At 41.1% G+C, this 20,383-nt stretch overlaps 7 protein-coding genes, 1 long non-coding RNA gene and 2 other non-coding genes across 15 annotated transcripts; 5 read left to right on the plus strand and 5 right to left on the minus strand.

Moving 5' to 3' along the window:
* The first annotated feature begins 118 nt into the window (after positions 1-118).
* Positions 119-3,491, plus strand: LOC144473470 (polyadenylate-binding protein-interacting protein 1). Of its 3 annotated transcripts, none has more exons than XM_078187360.1 (9): positions 119-255; positions 946-1,122; positions 1,181-1,317; positions 1,400-1,657; positions 1,752-1,943; positions 2,016-2,125; positions 2,204-2,432; positions 2,509-2,837; positions 2,899-3,485. In XM_078187360.1, exons 2-9 carry the CDS (start codon positions 978-980, stop codon positions 3,023-3,025), a joined length of 1,527 nt encoding a protein of 508 aa, XP_078043486.1. In that variant the 5' UTR covers positions 119-255; positions 946-977; the 3' UTR covers positions 3,026-3,485. The 3 variants fall into 3 exon arrangements, with proteins under 3 accessions (XP_078043486.1, XP_078043485.1, XP_078043487.1); XM_078187359.1 differs by lacking the exon at positions 119-255 and adding an exon at positions 577-853 and having other exon boundaries at positions 2,899-3,491; XM_078187361.1 differs by lacking the exon at positions 119-255 and adding an exon at positions 702-828.
* LOC144473478 (uncharacterized) lies at positions 2,899-6,423 on the minus strand. 2 transcript variants are annotated; one of them, XR_013494585.1, is made up of 6 exons: positions 6,351-6,423; positions 5,330-5,859; positions 4,916-5,238; positions 4,686-4,773; positions 3,998-4,626; positions 2,899-3,908 (listed from the first exon to the last, which is right to left on the minus strand). It is a non-coding gene; the product is annotated as an uncharacterized LOC144473478 (long non-coding RNA). The 2 variants fall into 2 exon arrangements; XR_013494584.1 differs by having other exon boundaries at positions 4,916-5,859; positions 6,287-6,367.
* On the plus strand, positions 4,146-6,269 carry LOC144473474 (uncharacterized). The gene is made up of 7 exons (XM_078187366.1): positions 4,146-4,253; positions 4,309-4,423; positions 4,489-4,617; positions 4,689-4,862; positions 4,937-5,190; positions 5,257-5,479; positions 5,556-6,269. The coding sequence occupies exons 2-7, from the start codon at positions 4,309-4,311 to the stop codon at positions 5,924-5,926; spliced, it is 1,266 nt and encodes a 421-aa protein (XP_078043492.1). The 5' UTR covers positions 4,146-4,253; the 3' UTR covers positions 5,927-6,269.
* Positions 6,424-6,439: 16 nt separating the features above from the next.
* Positions 6,440-9,745, plus strand: Pink1 (PTEN-induced putative kinase 1). Its single transcript, XM_078187358.1, has 7 exons — positions 6,440-6,798; positions 7,158-7,435; positions 7,502-8,034; positions 8,104-8,226; positions 8,308-8,725; positions 8,796-8,894; positions 8,960-9,745. Exons 1-7 carry the CDS (start codon positions 6,663-6,665, stop codon positions 9,212-9,214), a joined length of 1,842 nt encoding a protein of 613 aa, XP_078043484.1. The 5' UTR covers positions 6,440-6,662; the 3' UTR covers positions 9,215-9,745.
* A 2-nt stretch (positions 9,746-9,747) lies between these two features.
* On the minus strand, positions 9,748-10,164 carry LOC144472001 (tubulin polymerization-promoting protein homolog). Its single transcript, XM_078184631.1, has 2 exons — positions 10,095-10,164; positions 9,748-10,022 (listed from the first exon to the last, which is right to left on the minus strand). The coding sequence occupies exons 1-2, from the start codon at positions 10,162-10,164 to the stop codon at positions 9,748-9,750; spliced, it is 345 nt and encodes a 114-aa protein (XP_078040757.1).
* LOC144473476 (uncharacterized) lies at positions 9,913-13,199 on the plus strand. The gene is made up of 10 exons (XM_078187368.1): positions 9,913-10,452; positions 10,513-10,645; positions 10,716-10,850; positions 10,914-11,147; positions 11,210-11,439; positions 11,503-11,668; positions 11,723-11,965; positions 12,025-12,106; positions 12,171-12,425; positions 12,492-13,199. The coding sequence occupies exons 1-10, from the start codon at positions 10,241-10,243 to the stop codon at positions 12,698-12,700; spliced, it is 1,899 nt and encodes a 632-aa protein (XP_078043494.1). The 5' UTR covers positions 9,913-10,240; the 3' UTR covers positions 12,701-13,199.
* LOC144473473 (uncharacterized) lies at positions 12,746-14,409 on the minus strand. Its single transcript, XM_078187364.1, has 2 exons — positions 13,385-14,409; positions 12,746-13,315 (listed from the first exon to the last, which is right to left on the minus strand). Exons 1-2 carry the CDS (start codon positions 14,327-14,329, stop codon positions 12,860-12,862), a joined length of 1,401 nt encoding a protein of 466 aa, XP_078043490.1. The 5' UTR covers positions 14,330-14,409; the 3' UTR covers positions 12,746-12,859.
* A 670-nt stretch (positions 14,410-15,079) lies between these two features.
* On the plus strand, positions 15,080-15,151 carry Trnam-cau (transfer RNA methionine (anticodon CAU)). Its single transcript has one exon. It is a non-coding gene; the product is annotated as a tRNA-Met (tRNA).
* A 292-nt stretch (positions 15,152-15,443) lies between these two features.
* Positions 15,444-15,516, minus strand: Trnak-cuu (transfer RNA lysine (anticodon CUU)). The gene has a single exon. It is a non-coding gene; the product is annotated as a tRNA-Lys (tRNA).
* Positions 15,517-15,653: 137 nt separating this feature from the next.
* On the minus strand, positions 15,654-20,057 carry LOC144473046 (uncharacterized). Of its 3 annotated transcripts, none has more exons than XM_078186593.1 (5): positions 19,733-20,057; positions 18,962-19,408; positions 18,308-18,635; positions 17,575-18,177; positions 15,654-17,505 (listed from the first exon to the last, which is right to left on the minus strand). In XM_078186593.1, the coding sequence occupies exons 2-5, from the start codon at positions 19,351-19,353 to the stop codon at positions 15,970-15,972; spliced, it is 2,859 nt and encodes a 952-aa protein (XP_078042719.1). In that variant the 5' UTR covers positions 19,354-19,408; positions 19,733-20,057; the 3' UTR covers positions 15,654-15,969. The 3 variants fall into 3 exon arrangements, with proteins under 3 accessions (XP_078042719.1, XP_078042717.1, XP_078042718.1); XM_078186591.1 differs by having other exon boundaries at positions 17,575-18,180; XM_078186592.1 differs by having other exon boundaries at positions 17,575-18,180; positions 18,962-20,057.
* Between the last annotated feature and the right edge of the window lie 326 nt (positions 20,058-20,383).

Below are 20,383 nucleotides of genomic sequence, written 5' to 3' on the forward strand. Positions count from 1 at the left end.
TATAAGAGTTATTCGTAGTCAAATAAAACTAATATTCCACTGTCTTCTCGTTAAAATTTCTTAACTTCTGAGAGCTCGACTTAAAGCTGTGAGAATGCGCGTTACGGTGAATGTATCAAGGCTTGAAAACAATTGCAATAACAAACTAAATATCTAAAAATAAGGAGAAGCAGGCAATCATAACGGTTGCTTCGTATTATTTCTTCCGGAAGAAAAGGGAGCAGTTTTGTCCCGTGTCTGTGATTGGACTTATCGGTAAGTCTATAAGCAGATTTTGTCTTATATTCTTTTGCTTTATGAAAAAAAAAAACAATTCATACGATTAAAAATTTAGTCGAATAGTAGGAAAGTTTACAACGCAACTTAAAATAGGTGTTGATCAGTGATATTGACACGGTTCACAATGAAGTTCACATTGTAAAGGTCCACCAACTTCTCGGGTTTGAGTATCGATCGTGGTCGATCCAACAGGGAACTGGCTGATACGAACAGATCGCGAATCGTGATTGGTCTTTTGATACATACATACATACACTGTTTACAAAGCAGCGCACGCGTTTTAGTCCGGTTAACGAACGTAACGGATTCGTCACCGAAATTGTAGAACTTATGCCGGTATTGGACATACGATTACGAACTGTGCGTTGTATATTTGGAGGCTTTGAAAATTATGAGGGAGGAGAGAAAGAAAAGGGAGGAAGCATCTCGAACCTGGGTTCGTTAAAATACTCGCGGCAGGTTCTATTTTCGACGCATACAAATTCTGAGGAGGTTACGATATTTAAACAGATCGGCGACAAATCGAATGCACACATAATCGTAGAGAAGGTGTCGAATAATTTGCCCTCTTGTGGTGAGCGCGGGAGGTGCCGCCACATTGTATATTTGTTCGCGGGTGACAGTCTCGCACCGGTTTCGTTAGAGCCTAACCTTTGGCGGTCTTAGATTCGAGACACAAAATTGCTGCCGTAGAAGGGATGGATGCTCTCGGGAGTGATGGTTGTGGTGACGGAGATATGGATCGACGAAGCGCAGGACGTGGCCGTGGTCGTAGACTGTGGACTTTCACCCCACAAGAGCTACTTCGGAGACCCCATGCTGTTTCTGGAGCACAAACAACAGGTATTTAAAATCTCCTATGCCACTCCAGACATCCATTAATATTAACATTTAATCGTAGCTTCCGCGGAGACCAAAGACATGGAACAAAACAAAGTGGACAAGCCTGACTCGTTCGTTAATATGATACAGAATTCAACATTGTCCGTACATGCAGCAGTGTTTGTCCCAAAGTCATATCCCAGCAAACTGTCATCGGTTAGTATCCTTTATCCTGCATTGACATACTTTTACTTTATTTAATTAATTAAGAGTTTTCAATGTTTCTATTGTTCAACAGCAACGACCTACACATAAACATTCGGTTCAAGATAGACTACAAGTAGCATCTGAGAAATCGCTGCAGGCGTATCAAAAGCAAGCAGTACAAAGCCCTACAAGCAACTATGATATTTCTCAACATTATCAACAAGTAGATCACGGGCAGCAAGGTGATAATTTCTCCCAACAACAAAGAGGAAAACAGAATGTGAACACTCAGAATTATAGACCATTTGAAGAAAATACAGGGGGGTACAACCATGTACAGATGTATGAGGTAAATACAAACATAGTATGTCATTTGAAATAACTGTTAAACGAACTTTTTGTGAAAGTAAACAGACATGACATTAATCGATTTTTGGTTGCAGATGAACTCTGAGGAAGAAAATTATTTCTTCCAATTGGCATCCACGAAAGATAAACTAACCAGCGCTATACACTCATTGATCTTAAATCCAGGCCGATTTACGTCGATTGTTCCATCGCTTATAAACGATATTACTTATTATCTAAAATCTCCTTGCGATTTTCAAGACATTATGAAAGTGATTATTCAGCAGGTTAGTGTTTTTCCTTGTTTTATCTCGAATGATAGTAGAATAGGTTATATTCATATTCCCTGTGGTTTTCAGTCTATAAACGAAGGCAACTTCAGATACAGCGGCGCACGACTGTGTGCGTCCTTGGACGGTGCGATAACGGCCACGCAACAAACGTTATTCAGAGAGACTTTATATACTTTGTGAGTTATTGCATCCAAATCTAACACCTGCAACGTTTATTTCAGATTTCTCCGTTCTAAACTTTAAGTGGGTAACAGGTGTAAGGCTGAAACAGAAAGTCACTCTTCAACATGGAAGGAAAAGGACGACCACACGGAAGAGGAGCAGAAGAAGTGCCATGGACTAATATTATTTTTAGCGGAGCTGGTAATTCAGATGGAACACACGACCACTTTCGGTTTGGGAGATCTGTTGATTCAACTTATTGTTAATATATTAAAGAAGCCGGCACCGAATTCTGTGAAAAACATCTGTCAGGCCCTTAAAGTATGCAATTCCGTTCTGAAGGTTACCATGTAATTGTATGATGTTATAGAACAATCGATTACACTTCGATATACAGTTGGCAGGTCACACTTTGGAGAAGGGTAAGGGAGGAAGCCGAAAAGAGATGGAGAACATGATGCGAGCGCTGACAGAGCTCGTAACAGCTGGTAGAGTAGACACGCATGTAGGACGTATGGTACACAGTGTACACCAGTTAAGAAATGGCAATTGGGGTCATAGTTCTACTGTAGATTCGTCGACGATCGAAAACACTGAAAACACAGAGACGAACGAGGCCCTCGACGAGCCTGTATTGTACGGACCCGATGGCAAAGTGTTAAGTCCGGAGGAAAATGAATTTTTAGACGATGTCACCGATTGTACAACAAATTTCGAAGATTTATTGTACGTAAATTGTTACCATTGATAAGTATTAAATAATAATAAATGTTTCCTGTTCTTATAGATTACTTGAGGAGCGTTTCGGAGATGAGGTAGAATGGACGTCGCCAGAAGATGACGAGATGGACGCAGCGTACGAGGAGTTCTTGAAAATCCTACCGAATCAAATAAAAAATCCAATCTCAGAATAATCGGGGACGTGACAACGGCCTCTTTCGTAACCGTCGCAGCTGCCGTATCGATATTCAAGGCCCAGAAAACCTCATAGTTGGAAGCTATGAGTCCACTTGTGAAATTTTGATTTTCAGTTCTTGACGACATGCACCGATTACAATGATAATCAAACACAACGGACAACAGGACAATTTTTCGCGACCACATACATTTATACGAGTGATTAACTGTCTAGCGAGAGATTTCTTATACCCACCTATACGGAATAAGAAAAGATCTATACCGTATCTTAGAGATTCGTTACAAAAAAAAAACAAAAAAAACGGTGTAGCTGAATCATTTCCGCTTTTCTTTTTTTAAATAATGTACTCGCTATTTTTTACCGCGACTTTTATAAAGCTGGGAAAAGAAAGTCTCACAATTTATTTCTAGGACGAAACAAAAATGTTTTATTATACAACTCATAATTACGCTATTAATTAAATTATTATAATAAAACATCTAAAGGTATTAGGTAAATGTAGTTCGGCTTTCTCATTGCTGCGGGTGTTTGTTAAGTTCTGAGATTTGGTGAACCTACCTCTTGGTTTTCCCTGAATGTTTTATACAGTTTACGTGTCCATTGCGGAGCGATTACGTCCGGGATGACTATTCCGTCGATGATCGCGCGTTCCATGCACTCTATAGCATGCCAGCACAGCAGGTCCATTTTTGGCGCGAAAGGTAATGCGGAACGACTGTCAGTTAACGGCGAATGTGGAACTGCTTACTCATCGGCTTCACTTTCAAAACCAACGAAAACTGGCTCATAGAAAAATATTCTATGCACTTAAAAGTCAACGTGCACGTTCACAATTTTGTTGGAGGGGAAGGAGAGACGTACTCTAATTCAGACATAGTCTGAAACAATTTTTATTTATCGTTCAGTATAAACGGAAATAAATTGTCCTTGATTCTCACATGCTCCGATGAACTTGAAATTGACTTACGTGTTTTAGTAGTAAGATTTGTTACGTTCGAAGAGAATGCCGTTTCCCGGCGTCATTTAAATGAACGTGATCGTCGTTGAGCGTAGGCGAGGCCCATCGAAGGATAGTCAGGGGCACGCGTAGGCAAATTTTGAAGTGGGGTCGAAGGCTAAGGAAGGTGGGGCCCTCCTTGTATTCCAATCATGATCATCTCCGTGTTCACCGAGAACTCAGTCCGTTTGTTTCCGTTGCGGAGCACGGCCAGGTTTCAACCAAGGTGAATTGATAAGAAAAAATTTGATATTTGCTGCTCTACAATCGTTCTCTTTTAGATGACTCCGAAAGTCATGGATCACCAGCGGACTGCAGTTCTGCTAATTTTCTCATTCATTGCCATTGCCAATGGCGGATATTACCATCCAAGAATACTGACATCTGGAGACGTCGGTTAGTAAACGATCACTTAAAAAGGATTCTATTACTCGTTGACTGTATGCTCTATTTCTTTTCAGGTACCTGCGAATCTTACACCTGTGGAGTGAATGCAAGATGCACTCTGAGCGAGGGTAGGCCAGTTTGCTCCTGCATGAATCTACACATGGGAGATCCTCTTTCGCGTTGCGTCAGAGTTGAATGTCAGAGTGAGTATCCTGGTGTGGATTCTTGGTTATTTCATAAATTGGGAACTTGTTGTGATTGTGTTTATTACCAGTAAACGAAGACTGCAGTGGCAGTAAGGTCTGCACGAACAATAGGTGCGTGAATCCTTGCGACAGTCTTTGTGGCGTGAACGCTATCTGCGAAACAAGAGACCATGTACCAACATGTTATTGTCCACCTGGACAGACAGGAGACCCTTTCACCACTTGCCGCGTAGCTGATCCACGTATGTATATCTGAATAGAAAGTTTCAGGATTATACAATTAGAAGAACGATACCTTTAACAAAATCCTTTACAGAAGCTGCCTGTAAGCCGAATCCATGTGGACTGAATACAAAATGCGAGGTAGTGAACGAGGTGACAGTCTGCAGTTGCTTGCCAGGATACATTGGATCTCCTTTATCCGGCTGTCGTCATGAATGTGAGAGCGACAGCGAATGTCCAGGTCATCTGGCATGCTCAGCCAACTTCCGGTGCGAGAGTCCGTGCAAATGTGGCTCGAACGCTGAGTGTAAGGTGGTTAATCATCAAGCAGTGTGTAGCTGTCCAAAGGTAAATCGATGTGCACAGGAGCTTGAAAGTCCAAAACAGCGGCTAAATCTAAGAATTTCATTCTAGAATTGGTTGGGCAATCCTTTGTTGTCGTGTCGGCCGGAATGCACCTCGCATTCAGAGTGCCCGCTGAACAAACCTGCTTGTCTTTATCAGAGATGCATGAACCCCTGCGATGGGGTATGCGGCGTGAACGCCGATTGCAATTTAAGAGGTATCACTCCAGTATGTAGTTGTCCGAAACATATGACTGGCAATCCATTCGTCAGCTGTAGGCTATTCGAAGCAAGTAAGTCCTATTGTGCCGGTGTATGTCACATTAAATATTTCTGGCGCTTAATCATGGATGTTATTAATACGTTCAGGAGATTTGTGCGAGCCGAATCCATGCGGAGCGAACGCTATTTGTACACCGGGACACGATAGCACCGGAAAAGAGAGACCTGTATGTACATGCCCCACTGGTTACATTGGCAACGCGCTGGTCAGCTGCCAAAGGGGCGAGTGCTTCACGGACAGCGAGTGTTCCGACAGTAAAGCATGTATAGATTTCACATGCCAAAATCCTTGCACCGGTAAAGAGTGCGGGCCAACTGCATCCTGCACTCCTAGACGCCATATCGCTGTGTGTACCTGTCCCAGTGGCACGCGAGGGGATGCGCTCTATACCTGTAACCCCATACAAAGCAGATCTTTCTTCAACTATGGTCGACAATATGGATACCGCCAGTATTAGTCAACAAGAAGACAATATATTAGACTATAATTAACGAAAATAATTAGTAAACTGCGTCCGCTTATTGTTACTTTCGTCAGGAGTATTTAATAAATAAAACCATAATGTTGGCATAAAACCATAATCTCGGGCTAGTACCGCATTCACTTCGAGATAAGCGAGCTCTCGTGGTAACCATTAACGGATCTTGCGTCATGTATGCGAACTTATTTCAGCGATTAAGTATGCGGAACAGTTCTTATTCAGTGTACCTTCTTACAATTGTATTTGTCATCGCAATAATAAAATACAAAGTGCCTTAATAATTGAATGTATAACCGGTTGCATTCTCGCAGGGTTCATCGATTTTTCGATACTAACTTCTCGTTCCCATCCCATGTATTGATACATTAACGTACGAACCAGAGTCTCCTTTGTTTTTTACCTTAAAACACAATGCTGCACTCTACCATAAGGCAATACAATATAAATAAACGATCGTGTGCATAAACGTCATTCGCTGGGTGGCCGACAGAGTTCGGTACTGTAGTAAACGAAACGCATACAGTCGAACTCGAGTCGAAGGCAGATTGGTCACGTCCAAGTGTGAAACCTCTGCAGGGTCGTCTACGCAGTTGTCAGAAGAACAACAGGAAAAACGATTATCACGTTGGTGAAGGGATTGCCTTCGGCGGCGAAGGCTCGTTTTCCTTGGGGAGTAGCCCGCTGGGCGCTCTCGGCCCGCAAACCTGGAGAAATGTCGATCCGGACAGTAGCCTACCGTCTTTTGCAAAATGGTCGGGCATTACTGCACTCCGTTCGAAATACCGAGGGTCTTTACGCTAATTGCCATCCAAGGATTAACCACGGCAACATACACGTTGGACAAGTAGGTAAGTCTCGATTGATATTTATAATATTTATTCGTCATGTGTTGTCGCCTTGATCAGAAGACCTTGAAACAAGTAATCAAGACCTTCGTCTATCACAATGTATTTTGAATTCATCAAAAAAAATATAAATTTTGGTAGCATGACATTTGGTGCGGGTCCCAATTAATCTCGATATCGGTCCTTTCTTTTTAAGTTGTTGACATTCTTCAAGGTGGACACCCAAAAGAAATTATCCGTTTACTATCTCTCTAGTTCTTGGTATGGTTATATTCTGGCAAGGTCACAATGATCAACAAATTTTGTTCAATTCACATAGTTAAATAATTGTTAATTGGTTTATATCTGTATATTAAACATAGGCAAATCCCCGGGCTATCTGCCCCAGGGTAACAACAATGGTTCAGCTACAGGAAGACACCTTGTTTATTTGGGAGCTCATGCTAGACGACTTTTTGTTGATAATATCCTAAAAAGAGTTACAAATAGTTTAGCAGCAGATTTGAGACGAAAAGCTGCTTCGAGATTGGTGTTTGGGGACTCTGCACCTTTCTTCGCTTTGGTTGGAGTATCTCTGGCATCTGGAACTGGTATACTAACCAAAGATGACGAATTGGAAGGTGTCTGCTGGGAAATTAGGGTATTTACTTTTGTTGAACTTGAACAAAATTATTGAAGATATACTATCTTAAGTTTGTACTTGTAGGAAGCAGTATCAAAATTACAATGGAATACTCCCCAAAACGACACAAATTATGAGGTAATAAGAGATAAAGAGAAAGTTATATCATTGGAAGATTTTGTAATTGGACCTGCAATTGCTAAAGGATGCTCTGCTGTTGTCTATGCAACAAAATTCAAGGATGTTAAAGAAGAGAAAGATGAATTGAAGATTGACAATAAAACCACAGCTGTTGCTGGATTTCCATTGGCATTGAAAATGATGTTCAATTATGATACTGAGTCGAATGCACTCTCTATTTTGAGAGCTATGTATAGGGAAACTGTACCAGCTAGAAGACATATAAATAATGATGAACTAGCCGAGTGGGAATCTAAGATGGCCGAGAGAAAGGCAGAGCTTCCACCGCATCCGAACATTGTAGCAATGTATTATGCTTTCGCCGATAGAGTACCAGCATTGCCTGGCTCTTTCAAAATGTACCCCGACGCATTGCCTGCGCGTATCAATCCTCAGGGATCTGGCAGAAACATGAGCTTGTTTCTACTAATGAAAAGGTATAGTATACAGTACACCAAGAAGTACGTACTTTAAACAAATGGGACAATAGGAATTATCTGTTACAGGTATGATATTACATTAAAACAATACCTAGCCGATCGTAACGTGAACACCAGGGAATCGATACTATTACTTGCGCAATTATTGGAGGGTGTTGCTCACATGAATGCTCACGGTATTGCACATCGGTAAGTTAATATCCTTGTGGAGAACGCAGTGGCATCAAATATCATTTGTACTACATGTATTCTGTTGTGGTTGCATACCAGTGATCTGAAATGCGACAATATTCTGCTGGATCTGTCCGAAGAGACTGACAACTGTCCATCTCTGGTGATCACAGATTTCGGTTGTTGTCTCGCCGACAAAAACCATGGATTACACATACCTTACAACACCCATGATATCGACAAGGGTGGCAATGTTGCTCTAATGGCACCAGAAGTGATCACGGCTGAGCCTGGTCCGTTCACCTACATCAATTATGCGAAAGCAGATCTATGGACTATAGGTGCTATCGCGTACGAGATATTCGGTATGAAGAATCCATTCCATGGCGATACTAGGGATAAAACAACTCTGAAAAATCACAGCTATAATGAGGCAGACCTTCCTGCCTTACCAAATGATGTACCAACTATAATATCTGCCCTAATTAAAAATATATTGTCCAGAAGCTTGTACAAGGTACGCTGTTGTTGACTTAGGGCACTACCTATGGCTCTTGAATACTACATGATTGTGCTCATTATTTTAGAGGCTTGATACAGCGACTGCAGCAACTGTGATGCAACTGCACTTGTGGGCGCCAAGTGCTTGGTTTGGAAGCGAGGGAAAGTTGCCTTCTAGCAACGAGGTGAGGAAACACATTATTATGTAAATTACGTTTGAATATTTGTAATCAACTATTATGTTGTGCAGGTAATGCAGTGGCTCTTGTGCTTAACAACGAAAATACTTTGCGAGGGACGTAACTCTGCGATATTGGTGTCCAATGTTCTCGGCGAAGATGAAGCGGAGAAAGTGATCCGACAGAATTCCTATTATAGGTCCCTCTCGACTAGATCTTGCGGGAGGCGTACCATGCCAGAATATCAATTAATAGCGAGTTTTCTTGGTAGAGTTACGCTTGGCAATATTAGGAACGCCTTGAAATGGATACAGAAAAATGTTTAATTTTCTAGTAAATGTTTTACATGTTTCTCTGAAAGAAAACGGAATAGAACAACATAAAGAAAGTATTTTTCTTCTGCTCACGAAAAATTGTTCACGAAGGTTCATGTTGGATACAAGAAGCAGAGATTGTTACATTATTTTTGATACCCATTGTTATCTTTAAAGTTCCCAAGTTGGTTTCTTATTAATTTATTTTTGATACTATAAGAAACACATGCAGGAATAAAATCAACATCCGCTGGGTAATTTATTATTTTATTATACACAGAAGACATTTTTCAGCATTCGCTGAAGACTGTTTATTCTATGTCAATGATTGTTTGAACATCACCGCGTGATGCAGCTTGTATCAGTCAGCTGGTGATTGTATGATCGTAATTTTAGTCGCTTTACCAAAATTGTTAATTCGTTTTTACTGGAGGCTTACTTTACAACAAATGTAAATATCATGATTGATTGACGGAAGATGAGGCAAGCACTGTACAAGTGTTGTTCAATAATAAAGTTTGTAATCGATGGCGTTAATTAAAATATTAAGTGGCTTTCCTAGGCAATCCGGACGCCTGCAGTTTCTGTTTTAGATCCTCGAAGTCGAGATTACCGATTTCCGCTAGATCCCTTAAATATACCAAATACTCCTCATATGACAGAGCTCTTTTGCGAAACTTGAAGAACGCGAGTCCTGTATCGGTTGTCGTTAATGTCACCATGTCGAGTATCCGTGCAGAGATCAACCATTTGTCGCTTTGCGTTAAAGGTAGAAGATGTAATTTGTTTTCATGAGAAATTGGATCCATTTCACAGTAAGCTACGTAATCAAGAAAATCGATTAGCATTACTGTAGCGTTTATTAATTGTTTAATTTAGCGTTACCAGTTACCACGGAAAATATCTTCCAATGGAATAACTTCAGGTATCAATTTCTTCTGGAACGCTTCTATCGATTCCATCTTGAATAGTATGGAAATGGCCAACACTTACTAAAATTTGTGTAAACGTCTGATAAAATATATTTAAAAAATCATCATGAAGTTTAATGAATCTGAATGCTTGGATAAAAATGTTTTCTGCGAAAGAAATTGTGACAATGCAAGCTTGATTAGTACCATTGAACAATTGAAACCGCCGTATTTCTCAGAATTGGCCAATCAAGAGTTTTTCAAATGCTTCTGTAAAGAAACTTGCACCGCAAAAAGAAGACTGGATATGCGTGGATCTACTGTGCATGAAAAAATCAAGTCAGCAAATGTGTTGCAACTTTAAAATTTTATACCCCTTTGACAAAAAAAAAATTGTAGGCGACTGTTCGAAGATACCGATGTCCCAGCCCTGATTATCTTCTTACGGAAGTATCAGGATATCATTTACATTAATTTAAGCAGCAATCACATTACGGACAGTGGCTTTAAAAATTTAATTGATCATGCACTTGTAAGTGACAACATTTCTAAGTAATAGTTTATTTTAACTCAATTTTTTTCATAATTTTTGTTTGCAACAGACGTACAAGCAGATAGAGAAGTTAGATCTTCAGAACAATAACATCACAGAATTAGGAACAAGATATTTATTGGAAGTGGGACACAACCTAGAATTTAAGAGTCTGAATTTAAAAGCGAATAAATTTGGCGTCGGTGTAAGTGATCAATCCATTTTTATTTTTTTTTTTTATCGAAATTATTATATAAAATTTTTTCAGGCATCAATACATGTAGCCAATTTTTTATTAAAAAATATGCATCTCATACGGCTGAATGTAGCAGAAGTAGATCAGACTGGTTCTAGTTTAATATACTTCATAATGGTACTCAGTCAGGAGCAGGACATTTATAATAAGACTTTGAAACATTTAGATATAAGTCGGCCAAATCCGGGATGCATGCACTATTTTGATTCTGATCATTTCGCCAGTATCATTGGTCACATGCTCAAGGTAACATTACACCATGTGTTTCTTTATTCGTATCATCACATTTATACATTTTCGTTACATAGCACAACACTACTCTATCAGCGTTACATCTGCAAAAGTACAATTTTAGTTGCCACGATATTGAAACCATGATGTCCAATGCGATTCACAATAATACTTTGGTTTTGTTAAATCTTGGCTGCAACAATATAGGAGATCATGGTATAGACCAACTGGCCAAGTGGCTTACTAAAAGACCTCAACTGAGAATCCTAGTACTGTGTAGCAACATAATAACTGATCACGGTGCAAGGTACTATTAATGACCAATGATTAATAGCAGAAGAAATAGAGAATGAACAAGTTTCATTTTCAGAAGCCTGAGTTTCACCCTTCCCTTCTCAAGGCTTCAATCTTTGGATATATCCTACAACAAGATCACAGATGTTGGTATGGTGGAACTTTTGTACACTTTGAAGAAAAGTCCCCTTTTGCGACAATTAAGAATATTTGGCAACACCATCGGTCATCCAGTTGGCAAGGTATTCCAGCCAAAGAAGGATAGGAAAGTGCACCAATTCGTTCATTTATTGCAGATCATTAAACGAATGCTGATCTCGAAGGTGTTGAATCAAGAAGATATAGACGTCAGACCATACAGAGTTGATCATAGATGGTACATTGCAAGATTCGAAGGCGATCGCTGCAAGAAAAAATACGAGGATGTTCCTTATGGTCTTTTCTCGCGAGAATCGCTCCCTGCTATCAAAAAAATTCGTCCAAAGCGAACCTATCACAAATATATTTACAATAGGATAGACGACATTAATGTGCAACAAGTACGTTGATCTTAAAATTACTCGTGATCAAAAGACTATTAAGCCGTGGTCTATTTTAGTCAGTCGTCAGAATCATGTCAAGTGTATTGATAATGGATCATCGAAAAGACTGTAGATGTTGTTATTGTTTGAAATGCAAAGGTAATTCGAGATTTATTCTTTCTTTAAGTATTTTTATTTGTTCATTCATTGTTGAATCTCTCAGCACCGCACTATGACGATGGGTGTAGAGATATAGAGCATCCAGATACTTGCACTTGTTGTAAGTGCAAGGGTGATGATGAAAGCAGTGATTGGTCTGTGGATAAAGAAATTTTAAACAGAATTAAGTCTACTCCGGATCCTATGGAAAAGATTGCACATATTTTAAAGTCTGTAGGCTCTGAAACTGGTAGGAACATCACACGATGGATAAACATTGATGAAGATATTTTGGAAGAAGATTTAAAAGCTATTGCCGGTTAGAATCATTAAAATTATGTTTTTAAGTGAAAGATTACAAATAATATTAATCTTCAAATTAAAGGTGGAAGCGACACTGACAACGAGTCGTCCAAGGATTCGTGCAACTGCTCTTGGGCCCAATTAAGTATATCAAGCTTACAAAAGTATTTAGAGGAAACATCCTCTAAAAATCTCCTGATTATACCTAAAAGTAATACTATATTAAGAGACGTGTACAAGGGATCCGACATTAAGTCCTGTGTATCAGAAAGTAGTACAAGTAGTTTATAAAAAATTACGAATTTGTATGGAAGGTAAATAGAGAACAAGTGTTATGACATCTATTTATTGATAGTCTGACATGGTTTGATTCTTCTTTGTCAAATACAAAAATAAAAAAAGAATAATCGCTTGCATTCTAGATTTGAGTACTACAAATCATTATTAATCTTATTCCTGTTTAGTTTCTATCTTGATATTCTTCTTGTTGCCGCCATCCTCTTGTTGCTTGTCCTCCTCCATTTTCGCTGACAATTGACTCGAGTCGACTTCCCTCGCTATCTTATTCGCTTGTATAAGGTCATTGACTTCCAATGCCAGTGGACTGTTTTCAGCGTTCTCCCCATTTCTGAGAGAACCAACAGCAGGCATCATTGGAGAAGCTGCTCTAAATGTTGTGGGATAGCTATTGATTGTAATTCCCGGATTTCCGTAGACACCATCCACCAATCGTCTGGTGACATACGAATTGATTGGCAGAGTATCCATTCCAAGAGCGAGTGACTTTTGGTAAATTCCTGGAAAACTTGGTTCAGTAATCTGATGCACATGAGGCAGAGCAGCATTCACATTGATGTGACTGTGGACGTGCGTTCTTCCCTGAGCTCTGGCTTTCCCAATATGATCCTGTAAGTAAAGAGATACTAGTGAGAAATGCCAAAATTGAAAAAATGAAGACTAATCACTTTCCCTCACATTTAATACAATAGGCATTCTGGAATTGTACGGCATCACAACTGGAGATCTTGCAAATTGGGACGAGTAAGGCATTGCAGATAATACTTCAATGGCCATAGGTTCCGCAGCGGGTTCGCTGAATGTAGCCATGTTATTCTGGCAAGGGCATGGTCTCAGAATTCCGTGGAGTGGATTACCACAAGGAGACGCCGATGGAACTTGGACAAGACTGCCCACGTGCATCAGTTCTGGATCAGGATGTATCATCATAGGACTTGATGGAACACCGAATAAATGGTCTTGGTACGAGGAAGCGACTGGTAACACAGCTAAAGTTTCTTGCGGTACTGGAAGCGGTTCTGGAGCCTGTTCGATGCGCATAGGCGTTGACTGTTCCTTGTTCTGCACCGGGGGAGCTGAAGTTGGCTTAGGTTTTGGTTTCTCTACAGAAGTTTGAGAGGCAACATTTGTCTGAGGGACTAATGGGGCAACGTTCACAGATGGAGTGGCTTGAGCACAAGGCTGGGAAGATGATTGGACTACTTGCAGGGATTGATATGGCTGGACTACTTGCTGAGGCAGAATTACACTTGCTTGAGGCACTGAATAAAACTGAGCATAAGTAGGCTGACCGTAGGAAGGTTGAACGAAGCTGTACGTTTGAACAGGCTGAGCAGCTGGTTCACTCTGAACATCGAAAGTGGTCTTCTGAACAACGGCTTGGTTAGACTTACAGGGTATTTGATTCAGTTGAGAGGAACCAGGCTTGATTTCTACGCAGAAAGAAGCTGCCTTCTTTGCCCTGTCCTTGTCCGTGCCTGGATCCTCGATTTTCGGAACTTCCTTTTTGGATTCGAGATTGTCTTCCGTCAATGACTTCCTCTCTGCTACCTTTACTGTTGGACCAGCCTGGGTTAAGGCAACTCCCAAAGCCAAGATTAGAAAACATGCGGAGAAACGCATCGTTGACAATATGTATGTACTGTGTCACTTCCAAAACCGAATTGTTTCTCGACTAATTCAATTCCGCTTTTTTATAGGGAATCATCAGTATGTAAACGCGCCCCCCAGCTCTTGAAATCATTTTGCAACTCGATGCGTAAATACCACAGCAAATGGAATCGCGGACAGTGCTGATCATGCGTTTCATAACTGCTGCGTTGTTTCAGCAATTTTCTTGTTGTACACGAGCGAATTTATATTTCGACTGATATTATATTATAGAAACAAATATAAACTCATTAAACATTGTTATTGCTATTCGGAGCATTTGTTACATTCATTGTAGAAATTCTCAACGTTATTTTATATTGCCAATAATTTATTCAATTCTGTTTAGTATTTGAGTAAATGATTGTTATCATATATTAGATAACTGTTTAGAGTGATGACTTAATTATAATAATTAGTGTAGATACGGGTAATCACTTTGTATAATGTATAAATAAAGAAAAACAATTTGAAAGAGAATTTAAAATCAATTCTTTATGTGAATTTCACAATTAGCTGCATTTTTTAATTTGCTGAAATTGCAGCATTGCTATTCTGACACAGTTGCAACATATCAAGTCCACGTGCAGTTGCACTTTTCTTTGCTTAGTCTACACATTTTTCAATACAGTTGTTCCAAATAAATTCTCGAATCTGAGTATCCGATTAAAATTTTTATACATAATTATTAAAAAGAAATCTATTTGCATAGAGTAAACGTGGAGCAGAGTGGCGCAGTGGAAGCGTGCTGGGCCCATAACCCAGAGGTCCGTGGATCGAAACCACGCTCTGCTAAGTTGTTTGATATACATCAACTTGTTCTTGTTTTTTTTTCAATGCTCTCTATTTTTTACGTTTCATATCAATTGAAAATAACTACTCAAATGATTTTAACGTTAATAGAATTAGTTACAAATACGATTTATTTTCAGAAGTACAACCCAACTTTTGAATCAAGCATAACGAAGTTCTTTTCCTTAATGATTCTTTTACTTGATGAATTTGAATAATTTTGTAATTGCATAATCTAGTTTGCAATATTACAATAAGATATTGTTTTTCAAAATGAATAACAAAAAGAAATTTTCGCCCAACGTGGGGCTCGAACCCACGACCCTGAGATTAAGAGTCTCATGCTCTACCGACTGAGCTAGCCGGGCAATGGCTCCTGGTTTTCATAAATAATTAAAAGAATGTATGTTTTTATTAAATTAAACATATGTATTCTTGAATAAATTAGAAACGGTTCCCTGGAAAAATTTTTTCAAAACAAATCAAAAGGAAATGAAACACACTCTTTATTTATGCTATCTCTTTATTTGCGCAGTTCCTATCAATCTCAATTATTTGAGAGCGGCTCGAGACAATTACACAGCCGAACATTACAGTTATAAACGGGGGACAGGTAGCAATGCGAAATTTTATTTTCGCGACACATGCCAGAACCACGATGGTTCCTATCGAATCAGTTACTACGTTATGTGCGTTACTTAAGCATCGCTCTAAATGGCACGCTAGTTCACGTAAGTATCCAATAAATATAAAAAAGATATCAATGAACACATATGTATATTATTGTACTTGTGATTAAGTTACGGCGATTGGTCGTATAATCAATAAAACCGTGCTGCTATTAGTGGTAAAACGAAGAAGGGAATGAGGAGGCCATGGAACACAGCCTGATTTCCTGGTGAACAATCGGATGGACAATCGAACGAGCCATCGGTCTTGTTCTGCAACAGGAAATTCCTAACCAGTTTCTTTCCCTCGCAGGAATTCTCAATTTTAACAAAACGAATCTTCCGAGCCTCCAAAAATTGTTCCAACTCCACTCTGCATCTCCATTTCAAAGGATTACCGGAAAACTCGACGATGTAGACTTCAGGCATCTCGTTCAAATCGCTAGTAAATATGCACTTCAAATCGTTCCCTTCCAAATTTAAATATTCGAGTCGAGTCAGCTGGCGGAATGCGCCCGGTGCAATATATTTAATTAAATTGCCGCGTAGATCCAGCCTTATAAGATTCTTTAGCGGGAACCAGGAAGATCCGATCATTTCAATCGGATTATCCTGAATCGTTAGGTTCTGAAGCCTGTACGCGCCATCGAACGCGCCTTGTTCGATGGTGGTCAGGCCAGAGTTCGTTATCACGAGCTCTCGAAGATTTTGAAACTTCGAGAAGCATCCCGCTGGCAATCGCGCCAAGTGTCCCTCATGAAATTCGATCGCGGTGACGTCCGTCGGCAAGGCCTGTAACATTCGCAGATTTCCGCCGATACATCGGTAACGGATGCCAGCATCATCGTCGACGGCAACGCAGGTAGTTTCAGTGGTATCGTTCCAAGCGTTCGGGGCAGGTGTCGTTGGCATCGGTGTGGTGATTACGGCGGGAAGATCCGTCGCGTAACAGTCCTCCTTTAACAACAACGAATGTTTATCGTAACGGATTCCACGAGCGTCCAGGAATTCCGCTAATTTGGTCCCGCACAGACAACTCCAGGGATTGTTGGCGACATACAATGAGGACAAGTATCGCAACCGTCCCGCCATGTACTCGACACCGATGCAGTTCATCGAGTTCTCAGATACGTCCAGACTGGTCAGATACGGCATGTTGTCGAATGCGCCGTTCGCTATTCTGTAGATGTTGTTGTGCGAAAGATCAAGGTATCTGAGATTCGAAAGACCCCGAAACATGTTTTCGTTGACGGCGTCGAGTTGGTTGCTTTTCAGCGACAAATATTCCAGATTGTAGAGCTTGAGAAAAGCCATAGCGTCGATCTCCTCGATACCGCAATCGCGCAGTTCGAGCTTCGACAGATAACCGTCGAAACGGTTGAAAGCATCGCCGGGAATCTTTTTGATCTTCGATAATATCACGCGAATCGAATGGACCGTTTCCGGTATTGCGTATAGCTCTTCTATCGAGGTGATGGCTCGACAAGTGTAGATCATTCTGGATCGATCGTTGCTTTTCTCGGGATAGCAACGTCCGGTGTAAACGACTGGCGGAGATGTAACGACAGGAATTTCCGTCGTCGGTGGAGGCAGTCGGGGCCTAACGATCGTTAAGTTCGAATACTTGACACTTTCTTCGAAGGAGGTCCAGTGAATTCTTCCCGTGGTAACCGAAGTACCTGTAGTGATCTGTTGGAAACAGAAATAACGTTATGGTATAACCATTTTCTACTGCATTAATTTTTTTAGTAAAAATACCTGCGGTTGGCGCCATCCACCGGCAATGTCTGAAATATCATTCTCATTCTCGTAACATCGACCCGCATCGATCTCAAATCCAACGGTCTTTTGCGTGAGGAAACTTTGGAGGTTTCTGCGGCAGTTGCACAACCATGGGTTTCCGGTCGCATCGAAACGTTCGAGTTTCTTCAATTCTGCTAACTCCTCGATGGCGACGCAACGCAACCTATTGTTTCGGAGATCGAGGTGTCTCAAACTATTGCCAACACGCCATAGCGCAGTTCTACCGATCAGCTCGATCTCGTTCCTTTGAAGGATCAATTGTTGCAGGTTAAGGAGATCGCGGAACCAGTCAACGCCAACCATCTGGAAGTGGTTGCCGATCAACGAGAGTCGTTGCAGCCTGTGCAAACCGGCGAATGCTCCACTTTCGATCTCGCGGATACGACAGTCATTAAGATCCAAACTCCTCAGGCTATTTCCAAACCGAAAGAATCCGTAACGAGGTAATCTTTCGATTGTCAATCCGGATATCTCGATCCAGCTGGTCTTATCCGGAAGACGGTCCAGCGACGTGAGAACGTTCGTTTGAAATTCACTGCCATGTATCGATGTCCAATTCTGCTGACATGGTCGCAACCGTTAAGGGGCACGTTCGTTAGCTACCACATTAGAATAAATCTAACGAATCGCTTATGGATTTAAATTTTAATTTTAATTTGATTGATGCCAGTCAAAGACTTACACTTACCCGATTATAATTATTCAAATTGTGAGTAGTGAAGGTAACCGGCACTACAGGGAACCCTATTTGAGTCATGCATTGGTATCTCCTGCATAGGTGGACTTCTCTGGAACAGTCCATCTCCAACCTAATCGATCTTTCGCGGAAATATCTGTCCAATCTCTGTCTGCACTCGCAAAGCCATGGGTTCCCATCGATGCGGACGCTCCTCAGAGACCGCAAGTATAATAAATCCTCTGTTGCCAAGCAATCTAAATCGTTATCACGCAGTCCCAAAGTTTCAAGATGCGGCAACATTCGGAAGACATCAGGTTCGATATGTACCAAACCGCATCTGAAATTTTTACATTTGTATACACTACATTTGATGTACGATACACATCGATGTTCTGATTGTAAACGACGTTCCCCTGGATGACTTGATTATAAAGCTTTACGTAATCTATGACTTTCTATGGAATCAACGACGCCGCCACGGTTCTGCAAACAAGGAAACGCTGCGCCTCTTCCGCGTCCGTGATGCAAATTCCGGCCCACGGAATTCTTCTAAGAAATCTTTGTAAACGCAATCGACTCGTACACTTTTCGCTTATCACATTACACAGCAAGACGGTTTTGTTTTAGTAACTATAACTAAATTGCTAGAAATTATTAACATACCTGTCTAGTACTAGCTTCCTTAAGTTGGTCAGGTGGCGAAACCACGCGGTTCTAGCCACATGGATTTTGGTTCCATGGAATATCAGCCATTCTATACGGTTCAAACCAGCGAATGCGTCCGGGGCAATGTAATTTACATGGCAATTGTAGAAGGAGAGTCTCCGAAGATTCTTGAATCTCCAGAACGCGTTGTCCGGAATGTAGTGGAACCGCGACACCGTGAACTCTATCCATTCCGCCTCGCTGGAGATCTCCTCGAGATCGTTCAGGTCGCCGTGCGTGCACGCGTAGGCGACCGACCGTTCGTCGTCCGCAATCGGTACTATGCTGCATTTACAGTGCGCTTGGCCAATTAGACCGACCAATACCCACAGCACAATCAGATGCATCATTTTTTTCCTTTCTAGGTGCACCAGCGACGAATGATCATCTAGTCTCTTCAATTTGCTAGATGGAACACAGTGAAATGAAAGGTACGGATGACGCTGGCCACTGGTCTTGTTAATAAACAGCCTCTCTTGATTGGCTTCTCGCTAATGCCATGTTTGGTGCTCGCGGGAAACATACGTAGGTACAGATATAGAGCTTTTAGTCTTCCAATGAATGTTATCGTATGAGCTTTGTTCTCCATAATTTTAAACTGATTTAGTTTGGTATGGTTTGCAGAAAATTAGGTATAACGCAGTGTTAATTGTCATTAATATTTGCAGCGCAGTAGCAGCGTGTGTTTTTATACTTGGTGCGGCAAAAACGACGCTTGCAGTCACTCACCATGGTGAAGTGGGACGATCTTGATGGCAGGATCCCTTTTGTGAGAGACACCTATCACTTTCAATACCGAGGGTATCACTTCAGGGTCGGGTTAAATACTGGGTTACAGCGGTGCACTGTGTTCACAGGACACCTGCTGCGATTCTCATCGTCGTTTAAAAAAAGGACGATTGAGTACTCTGCGCGCCGGTACTACGAACATCGAACAAGGAATGAGATCATGAAAAATCATCCAATGGGGACACTAGGAAGCGTCAGTCTCAGCGAGCTGTTATGGTCCGAGTCTCGCATCGGTGGGTCGAAACGAGGCGACTCGACTGAGCTGACGATTCGCTCGCTTCCTCGTTATATAAACTTGTAAGGCCAAGGTCGCCCTTGTGCACCGCGCCGGTACTACGTGCACACTGCCGATCCCCACGACCTATCTTTAGCATGCGCCGCTCTAGTTTGCCAGGAAAACTGCCTAGCGGATTAGACTTGATGCGTCGCGCTAGGTAATCGCTGCCAGTACGCACACCTGCAGCCACGAACAAGAAAATAGTGACCGGAAGGTCTGGGCCAGTTGATAGAGACCCTCGCCCAGTCTCGTGACTACAGGCATGAATGGAGAGGCCTGCAGTGCAGATCTATGGTACTTTGTTTCCGGATTAT

Source organism: Augochlora pura, chromosome 7 (genome assembly GCF_028453695.1).
Source record: "Augochlora pura isolate Apur16 chromosome 7, APUR_v2.2.1, whole genome shotgun sequence".
NCBI lineage: Eukaryota > Metazoa > Arthropoda > Insecta > Hymenoptera > Halictidae > Augochlora > Augochlora pura.

Coding starts and splice junctions, on each gene's coding strand:
- LOC144473470 (XM_078187359.1), top strand. CDS start 610: ATGCCGGTATTGGACATACGATTACGAACTGTGCGTTGTATATTTGGA. Junction 1,318..1,399: donor ATCCCAGCAAACTGTCATCG/GTTAGTATCCTT, acceptor ATTGTTCAACAG/CAACGACCTACACATAAACA. Junction 2,126..2,203: donor AGAGAGACTTTATATACTTT/GTGAGTTATTGC, acceptor AGTGGGTAACAG/GTGTAAGGCTGAAACAGAAA.
- LOC144473474 (XM_078187366.1), top strand. CDS start 4,309: ATGACTCCGAAAGTCATGGATCACCAGCGGACTGCAGTTCTGCTAATT. Junction 4,424..4,488: donor ACTGACATCTGGAGACGTCG/GTTAGTAAACGA, acceptor ATTTCTTTTCAG/GTACCTGCGAATCTTACACC. Junction 4,863..4,936: donor TTGCCGCGTAGCTGATCCAC/GTATGTATATCT, acceptor AATCCTTTACAG/AAGCTGCCTGTAAGCCGAAT.
- Pink1 (XM_078187358.1), top strand. CDS start 6,663: ATGTCGATCCGGACAGTAGCCTACCGTCTTTTGCAAAATGGTCGGGCA. Junction 8,726..8,795: donor TGTCCAGAAGCTTGTACAAG/GTACGCTGTTGT, acceptor TCATTATTTTAG/AGGCTTGATACAGCGACTGC. Junction 8,895..8,959: donor AGTTGCCTTCTAGCAACGAG/GTGAGGAAACAC, acceptor TATGTTGTGCAG/GTAATGCAGTGGCTCTTGTG.
- LOC144472001 (XM_078184631.1), bottom strand. CDS start 10,164: ATGGAATCGATAGAAGCGTTCCAGAAGAAATTGATACCTGAAGTTATT. Junction 10,023..10,094: donor ATTGGAAGATATTTTCCGTG/GTAACTGGTAAC, acceptor TTGATTACGTAG/CTTACTGTGAAATGGATCCA.
- LOC144473476 (XM_078187368.1), top strand. CDS start 10,241: ATGAAGTTTAATGAATCTGAATGCTTGGATAAAAATGTTTTCTGCGAA. Junction 11,966..12,024: donor ACGACATTAATGTGCAACAA/GTACGTTGATCT, acceptor GGTCTATTTTAG/TCAGTCGTCAGAATCATGTC. Junction 12,426..12,491: donor AGATTTAAAAGCTATTGCCG/GTTAGAATCATT, acceptor TTCAAATTAAAG/GTGGAAGCGACACTGACAAC.
- LOC144473473 (XM_078187364.1), bottom strand. CDS start 14,329: ATGCGTTTCTCCGCATGTTTTCTAATCTTGGCTTTGGGAGTTGCCTTA. Junction 13,316..13,384: donor GAATGCCTATTGTATTAAAT/GTGAGGGAAAGT, acceptor CTTTACTTACAG/GATCATATTGGGAAAGCCAG.
- LOC144473046 (XM_078186591.1), bottom strand. CDS start 19,353: ATGATGCATCTGATTGTGCTGTGGGTATTGGTCGGTCTAATTGGCCAA. Junction 18,636..18,961: donor AGGAAGCTAGTACTAGACAG/GTATGTTAATAA, acceptor TAAAAATTTCAG/ATGCGGTTTGGTACATATCG. Junction 17,506..17,574: donor GTGGATGGCGCCAACCGCAG/GTATTTTTACTA, acceptor TGTTTCCAACAG/ATCACTACAGGTACTTCGGT.